We start from the raw sequence: 8,944 nt of genomic DNA, 5'->3' as shown, positions 1-8,944 counted from the left end.
TCCCTCCTTCCTTCGTTCCTTCCCTCCTTCCTTCCTCCCATCCTTCCTTCCTTCCTTTCAACCTTCCTTCCTTCCTTCCTTCCTCTCTCCCTCGCCCATTCTCTCTCTCTGAAAGAGATTGTAATGCTGGCATTGTGACCCTTTGTTTACCTTTGAATTACCTTTCTTTATTAGTTATGCAAATAATGTCCTAATCAATGTATTCAACCCGCCCCCCTTCGCATTTTATGAAATAAAGGCAACAGTATTATCCATACCATCACATTCAAACTCTGAATCATATTCATGGATAGCTCAAACTTATACAAGGGGGCCCGCAAGCCCTTTTCCGTAGAGCGTAATTGGCCGTTTTAATTCTACGTAGAGCGTAGATGGACCGCTCTAAAATTTTTGCGTAGAGCGTATTCGCTGTTTTAATTCTACGTAATGCATTGTACCCACTTGAAATTTATCGTAAAGCGTAATCGAGAGGTTTCCGATTTTAGCGTAAGGCGTTGTCGGGACCCCCCCTTGCAGGCCCTCATACAAGAACATAATTTTGACCATGACCCCCAGGCCAACCGCTCCTGGACGCCACCTTGGAGCTGCAGCCGGAACTGCAGGCGGAGGGTGCCTCCATCTGGCTGCAGGGTCCTGCTCCCCCCCCTGCAGGCATGTCGGCCCTGGATGGACCGGTCCGGCGGGAATCCGACCAACCGCTGCCGGTTAAAGTCACCATCTTACCCACAGACACACTCTGCTACATCTATACCTCAGGAACCACAGGTAAGTACCATCATCTACAGTTCTCTCAATTCTCAGAATTTCCACTCTACGATAGTTCTGGGGAAATACGAGTTTTTTAATACCTCAATTCTTGGTTGATAACTCTGATATTTGAAGGCATGACTGTTTCTTGTTTTTTTCTGGGCTGTTATCAGATACTTAGTGGTTGGTACATCCACCAGTTTATTAGTCATTTTGTACATCATGCATAGTCTGGACATTCTACATCTGTCTTCCAGCGACCCCCACTGTAGGTTTCTTTCAGTTAAAGTCTCACCTACACTCAACATGAAGGCGTGACATCTTTGACCCCTTGTTTTCTTCATCACCCCAGGCCTCCCGAAGGCTGCCATCATCCCCCATGCGAAGTTTGTGGCCATCAGCAGCACCATTATGCACTACGCTGGCGTCTATCCCGACGATGTGTTCTACATCACTCTGCCTCTGTACCACACCAGCGGGCTGGCACTGGGGCTGGGGACTGCTATCACTAAAGGTGGGCATCTGTCAATCAATCAATCAATCAATCAATCAACCAATCAGTCAACCAATCAATCAATCACTCTTCCTACCTCTGTACCACACCAGCGGGCTGGCACTGGGGCTGAGTACTGTTATTACTAAAGGTGGGCATCTGTCAATCAATCAATCAATCAATTGATTGATTAATCAATCAATCAATCAATCAATTCTTATTTTTGCTGTTGGCTTCTCTTCTCTAGACCCTCTTTCCATTGATTCTTTGTGTTAACTGAATAAACTGTATATAGCATTGAAAATTGGATTGTTTGATCTTTGGTTCATGATTGGAATATGAGGCATGGTGCAAAAGTATGAGAACCTTCAGCACTCATTATCACCAAAGTTTTGCTAACAAGTCTCTGTTAGTTGCAGGGTTGGGCAGTAGGGAGAAGGTTACCAGGACAAAATAATGTATTAGAGTTGTTCTTTATCTAATAGATGAATTTCGTTGAGCTGCGAGCAAAGGTTTGGCTGATCAATGGCTGCAGTTTTTAGTGGGTTGATTTTGTGCCAAACTGATCCTGTTTGTCTGATGCAGACTGTGACTGTATAGTCTTGTGTTTTGCAGGTGCAACCTTAGCTCTCAGGAGCAAGTTTTCTGTTCGCCACTTTTGGGACGACTGTCGACGTTACAAGGCGACTGTTATTCTCTACATCGGAGAGCTGCTGCGTTATCTGTGTACTGCTCCTCTGGTAAGGATCAGACTGTACATGTAGTCAATTACAGCTTACATTTACTACAGGGCTAGGAAAAAACAGTGTTAAATAGGTGCAATAGCTCAATTGGTAGAGTGCTCGCTTTGTAACCGGGAGGTCGTGAGTTCAAACCCCGGCCGGGTCATACCAAAGACTTTAAAAATGGTACACTTCTTTCTCTGCTTAGCACTCAGCGCATATGAGAAAAAGTGTGGGGAGGTCAAACACACAGCACTACCAGCGGACCAGCCCCCTGCTGCAGTGATTGCACAACTTTGTGTCGCCCAAGGGCTACGCAAATGGATATCATGGGTGCATAGAGTGGAACGGGACCTTTGTCTCATAATTGTCTTTTTACCTTTCATACAGCTGGCTATACTACACTGAACATCTTTTCACTCCTGACATTTGCACATATTGCTCCAAGCATTGTTTAAAGCTAATATTCTAGTGACGTAGTAGTAATGATAGTCCCCTATGGTACTTGGTGGCAGAAAATTCCACTCTACGATGGTAAAAACCTCCTGAACACCTCAATCCTGGGTTGATATCTCTTGTTAGTCTTGTATCTTTTGAACTTGAAGTCATGACAATTTCCCTTTTCCAATTTTTTACCCCAGCGCCCAGACAACAAAACTGGCGTTCAGGAACGTGGCCTTTGTGTGCGTGGGTGGAGCAGTCCTTAAACATATACTTGGTTCACATCACATTGCCCCAAGAGATATCTGATACTGCGGAACCCACGAAGTTCAACGCTGCAGTACTACAACACCTGAGGAAGCAGCAATAACGCATCGCACAGCTCCCCTGCACGTTTTACCCCAATCTAGGGGTGTTGTGCAGTACCTGAACAAGACAAGACAAGACAAGACAACACTGATACTTGTTCCTCTCACACACAGCGCCCAGATGACAGGGACCACAGCGTGCGTCTGGCGTTCGGGAACGGTCTCCGGCCGGACATCTGGCAGCAGTTCCAGGACCGCTTCGGGATCCCGCGGATCGGAGAGTTCTACGGTATTCTTTTTATTTCAATGCCCTTTAGCCCAAAAGGCTAATCTTCCAGGGTTCATACAGAAACTAGACAAGTAACATTTGCAAAGCAAATGCATAATGTTTACCTTCGGACATGGTCTGCCCTGTTAGTTCTTACTCAAACACATTCACATAGTTTACTACATGTACTACGAGTATATGGTGACAGGAGCAGAGCAGACCATGAAATTGCAACATTATGTAACCCAACGCCAGTCACCATGGTGACAGACGTCAACAAATCATGTCATTGGCCAGGTCAGAGGTTAGTGTTTGGAACAGAAGAAGAGGAAGAAACGGAGCAAAACAATATGTTTTCCTTCAATAAACATAATTATGTATGTATAAATGAAATGTACATAGTCCACATGTATGACTACAGGAATGACAGAAGGCACCATGGGACTCACCAACATCCACAACAAGGTCGGGGCGGTCGGGGTGGCCTCTCCACTGTACAGGGTGAGTGTGATACACTTCAGAATTAGTCTATTATAATGGATAAATTCGTCTTCCATTGCCTAAAAAGAATAAGTCAAACCCAGTTAATCTAGTACCATGCATGTTGTAGAATATAGTATAATGCTAGACGTAGATATAGTCTCACATACCACTGCATTTTTTCCTTATGTTGTTTGTAACTGCAATTAGCCCTCGGGCAAACTTTCACTATAATCATGGAAGACTGATGAAAGGTACATGTAACTGTTAGAGATTAGGTTTTCATGGTTTACTATTCAATGTGGTAAGGGTAAACAAGTTACATGGCAATGCACATGTGATGATATTATCATCATATGTGCACTTTTATCTCAGGTTTTAAGGTTTACAAAGTAAATAGAGGTTGATGTTTATTTTCTTCAGCTGTGACATGACAGATATTTATTGATTTCTTGATTCTTTGTTATTGTCAAATATTCAGAATATGGCTTTACTCTCTCTGATTAAGTAGACTGATACATGTACCTTTCCTTACCGGCATTTTCCCTATCCCCACCTGCAGAAACATAAAAATTTCACTCTGATCGAGTGTGACATCGACACAGGAGAGCCAATCAGGGGGAAGGATGGAAAATGTACTGAGGTCAAACTAGGTCAGTTCCTCTTCCTACATGTTGAAGTGTTCTTTTTTTCAATGTACAGTTACTTCATGTATATAAACATCTGAATTTCAATGAGTAATTGTCATTGTCATTCTAACGCCTTACCAACAGTAATGTGGCCATCAAATAAGAACAGATCATCATTTCAGCACCAAGGACAGGTCATCCTTTTCTTCCTTTTAAACTCAACTATACTGGTATTTAGTTGGTGTATTTGCAAGCAATAAAAGTGCACATCCCCATCAGAAGTACTACCTACATGTACATGTATGATGGGCCAGTGCAGTGATGGAAGAAAATCATTTTTGCTTAAACTTTCGTGTAATTGAAATCTAGCTGAATGTCTGAATGTTTCTAAACTTCCCATCGCAGGCCAGCCTGGTCTCCTGGTGAACAGGTTATCCCCGGCCGGCTATCCCGTATGCGGGCTACCTCGGGAAACGGGAACTCATCATGTGTGTGCGTGTGTGCGTGTGTGTGTGTGTGTGCATTGTGTGCGCGTGCGTGCGAGTGTGTGCGTGTGCGTGTGTGTGCTTTTACGGATCAAGCTATTACACATCTAAGATGTCTGAATGTTTCTAAACTTCCCATCGCAGGCCAGACTGGTCTCCTGGTGAACAGGTTATCCCCGGCCACTCCGTACGCCGGCTACCTCGGGAAACGGGAACTCACCGAGAAGAAAATCTTACGAGATGTCTTCGAGAAAGGGGACATGTACTTCAACACAGGTGACTTAGGCCACAGCAAGTCATTTTTATGGATGACATCAGTGCTCGCATTGATTTTCACCTGATATTGGGAAAAAAAAACATTTGTCAAGAAATTTTGTTGCCTTGTGACAGTGGTCCACAAACTGAAAATGGGCAAAGATGTCTGTTGCCATGCTGGAACGTGTATGGCAGATAAACATGAAGAGAGGAGACATGACAAGGCTCTGATTTAATGTTTGGACTGTTTGACCCACATCTATGCCCACATTCCTGAAAACCCTTGGGAAGACCTGTATGCCCCAATGGCCCTACTTTCTGTGACCCCAGGGCTCGTTCACTATACACTCTGGGGAGGAGTGCACTGTATCTGTCTAGACTTAACAGGTACCAAATCATGCAAACAATAACCCTAATAGCAACCACCGTCGCCATGGCTATGTATGTTTTCATTGCCAGTCTTGTTTCATTCTTACAGGTGACTTGATGATGATCGACAAGGAGTTCTTCATCTACTTTGTGGATCGGGTCGGAGACACATTCAGGTAGCAGGGCTCGAAATTCATTTTGGGCAATAGCTGCACTGGTGCACCCAACCTAAAATATTAGGTGCACCATATAAAACAAAAACTGATCACAGATCTTACTGCTCCTCTTCTGAGCTTGAATCTGAAATGGGGGCTAACTTACAACAAAGATTTTATTATTTTTCTGACACTTAAATGCCAAGAATATCCTGCATACTATTTTACATTTGATATGTACAAAAATACCTACAAAATTGAGTGCACCAGTGCACCTACAGAACAGCTCCAATTTTGGGTGCACTAAGGTGCACAAGTCATGCACCCAGTATTTCCAGCCCTGGGTGGGTGTGATGTACCTTAACCTTCAGCATGCTAAGGCAGCCGTTTGGCACCAAGTTTGTATTGGTTGTGGGGTAAGGCAGCAGGGAGAGGGTTAACAACCACCACGACTTCAGCACTAGGGACAGGGTCATTAACCCTCAGCCTGCTAAGGTAGCCATTTGGGACTAAATTTGTATTGGTTATGGGGTTAGGCAGCAGGGAGAAGGTTGGTATTTATGTCTATAACCATAATAATGCTTCACACAGAAAACCTTAAATAGGGGTTTAAGTGTTAGGGTTTAAGGGTTTAGGTTTAAAGGTTTGGGTTAGAGGTTAAGGTTACATGTAGGGTTAGGGTTAGATGTAGGTTTAGGGTTAGGGTTAGATGTAGGTTTAGGGTTAGGGTTAGATGTAGGTTTAGGGTTAGGGTTAGGGTTTAAAGGTTTGGGTTAGGGGTTACATGTAGGGTTAGGGTTAGGGTTTTAATTAGGGTTAGCTTTGGGGAGTTTGTTTAAAGTTGATATTTTGTGTTGTACCCACACACAGGTGGAAGGGAGAGAATGTAGCGACCACAGAAGTTGCCCAGGTTCTTAGTAAGATGGAAGGAGTGCAGGAGGTCAATGTCTACGGGGTCAAGGTGCCAGGTAGGGAAAGTCCTTGAAATATACTTTCTCTTGGCTCCCTCCTTGCAAAGCAAATGCATAATGTTTAGTGAAAAAAAAAAGTAATACCTGGAAGTTTAGTATACATGGTCTAGCCTAACTCTGGTCTATTCTAACACACGAACGCATTCATACATATGGTGACCAGCCACTCCAACTCTTTCCAGCCACTTGCTACATAATGTAATCCAACACCACAGGGTGTCTGCTACAGCACCAGTTACCATGGTGGCAGCTGTCTGGTCCAGGTCATTGACCTTATGTGTCTGGAGAAGAAAAGCAAAAACAAATTTATATGTTCTCCTTCTGCAAAGATCAATCACCTTCACCTTGTCCCATCCTCATTATTGACTACTAGTTAATTGTGTACAGAATAATAAAATTCTAATAATTAAAAATGACGAAATATTGGCTTTAATTGTTTACAGGCCAGGATGGTCGAGCAGGCATGGCGTCCATCCTCCCCAACCCTGGAAAGAAACCTGACTTTCCGCGCTGGTACAGGTACATAGTAGATTAGGGTTAAATCTTTTTATCCCATTTGATTGTTTTAATTTAAAGGTCTTAGCTTTCAAAGGCCTGCTTTATCATAGCACAGAATCTCAATGCAGCCTTTGTGCTGAAAGAGTTTTTGATTTAAAAGTAAACCATTATCTTGAAACCATTATCTTGACTTTTATCATACGTTACTTTATTGTTTTGTATTACTTTTCATTGTTTACTTTTTGTTACTTTTATTATAATTGTTATTAGCATTTCCTAACTGTGGTCAGAGAGTTGTAAAAGCACTCTTAGGCCTGTTTCCCATGGTCATTTTTTACCTGTAAATATATGTAAATTTAAAGTAATAAAATTGAAATGAAACCATTATCTTTTTCCTTACACCATTCGTATAATATATTTTTGGGCATAATCTCTCTCTCTCATCCAGGTACATCCAAGCAAAGCTGCCTCCCTACGCACGGCCACTGTTCCTCCGATTATCCAAGGAGATCCAGGTTTTTTTGTTTATTTATTTAACCAGGGACAAAGGGCAGTTTTCCATGTACATCAATTTACAATTGGCAGGCAGTCGTGTTATGTTTACCATCGCAGAATATATTTGCAGATTCTGAATGAAAACATATTGTTTTTGCTGTTTCTTCTTCTTCTCCAAACAAAAAAGGTCAATGACCTGAACCAGACATCTGTCACCATGGTAACTGGTGTTGGGGTTGGGTTACATCATGTTGCAATTTTACAGTAGGAGGGATTTAGACTCTTTTCACCATATATATGAATGTGTTTGAGTAAGATTAACAGAGCAGACCGTGTTGACATCTGTCACCGTGGTGACTGGTGTTGGGTTTCATGTACATAATGTTGCAATTTCATGGTCTGCTCTCCTCTATGGATTGTGATACTATTTGGTATGCTGATAAGTCTTAGGAAGACAAAGGTCAATTATGAGCCTCCCGGTGGATGACCTGATTCCGGTTTTTGTATCTTTTGTCCTGAACATGCATTGGTCTTGACTTTTGTTTGTATTGATGTATATTTGTTTTTAAATCCAGGTGACAGGAACGTTTAAGCACCAGAAGGCTGTGCTGGTGAAGGAAGGGTTTGACCCCGGGAAGGTCGGGGACCCGCTGTTTGTGGTCGACAACGGCAGGAAATCCTACGTCCCTCTGGACCAAACGGCCTACAGGAGGATTGTAGTAGGGCAGGCCAGGCTGTAGATGTATGAGTCATGAAAGTTCATCAATGTTGTGTCGATGAAGGTTAGACATCCAGGTAATAAAATATGCCAAAAAGCAGTTACTCAATTACAAGCAACAGCACTGGATATGATTTTGGAAACGGTCAGACGTTTCAGGTAGCATACACTAGCTTTCGTCAGTGACTGAGAGACCAGAGAAGAATTGCAGGTTCCAACACACAATTATCGTGAGAGCGCATTGTGAAGTGATTGGTCATGAATTATCCTGATGAAGGCAACAGTGGTCGCTGAAAATTTGATCTCGGTGTAATTGTGTGTTGGAATAAAGTTCAACGTTTTACTATGTTATGAGCATTGTTTACCTGGATGTCTAACCTTCATCAATGTATCAGGAAATCCTACGTCCCTCTGGACAAAATGGCCTACAGGAGGATTGTCGTAGTACAGGCCAGGCTGTAGCTTCACTCAACACACAACTTTTAGGTCTAGTAACATCTGAGAGATAATTGTATGGCTGTGAAAATGTAACAATATTTAAATGGAACCACCTGAGTGTCTACTTGTTGAACTCGTCCCTAATGTTATTATTACTTCTCAAATAGGGTATTTGTTCTTGAAGTCACTTCATTCTCATTGAAATGAGCAATATACTGATTTATGGGGTTAACTAAACAGGCACATTTAAAAGGATAAATATTTAATTGGACCACCTAACTGTATACTTGTTGAACTCGTCAATAATGTTATAATTATAATACTTCTCAAATAGGATATTTGAGTGTCTTATGGAATGGCCATGTACATGTATAAGAACATTCTCATTCCATCCATCCATCCGTCTTATAGCTATTTGATAGCAGTAGGGGCAGCAATCTCATTGAAATGTCCAATGTAGTGATCTTCGGGA

The 8,944-nt window shown here is 42.5% G+C and overlaps 1 protein-coding gene across 1 annotated transcript in view; it reads left to right on the top strand.

Moving 5' to 3' along the window:
* The window catches only part of LOC109463523 (very long-chain acyl-CoA synthetase-like), a 9,389-nt gene extending 1,333 nt beyond the window's left edge, over positions 1-8,056 (top strand). The window contains exons 3-14 of the mRNA XM_019760360.1: positions 556-765; positions 1,100-1,261; positions 1,856-1,980; positions 2,886-3,000; positions 3,401-3,480; positions 4,022-4,112; positions 4,718-4,849; positions 5,307-5,373; positions 6,223-6,320; positions 6,767-6,842; positions 7,270-7,336; positions 7,892-8,056. Of these exons, the coding sequence (XP_019615919.1) occupies positions 556-765; positions 1,100-1,261; positions 1,856-1,980; positions 2,886-3,000; positions 3,401-3,480; positions 4,022-4,112; positions 4,718-4,849; positions 5,307-5,373; positions 6,223-6,320; positions 6,767-6,842; positions 7,270-7,336; positions 7,892-8,056 (1,388 nt within the window). The remainder of the gene's footprint in view (positions 1-555; positions 766-1,099; positions 1,262-1,855; positions 1,981-2,885; positions 3,001-3,400; positions 3,481-4,021; positions 4,113-4,717; positions 4,850-5,306; positions 5,374-6,222; positions 6,321-6,766; positions 6,843-7,269; positions 7,337-7,891) is intronic.
* Positions 8,057-8,944: the final 888 nt, after the last annotated feature.

This window comes from Branchiostoma belcheri, unplaced genomic scaffold, assembly GCF_001625305.1.
Source record: "Branchiostoma belcheri isolate BF01 breed outbred unplaced genomic scaffold, Haploidv18h27 scaffold127, whole genome shotgun sequence".
NCBI classification, from domain to species: Eukaryota; Metazoa; Chordata; class Leptocardii; order Amphioxiformes; family Branchiostomatidae; genus Branchiostoma; species Branchiostoma belcheri.
Note: the sequence above shows the minus strand (reverse complement) of the source record. Positions and strands in the feature narration are given on the sequence as shown.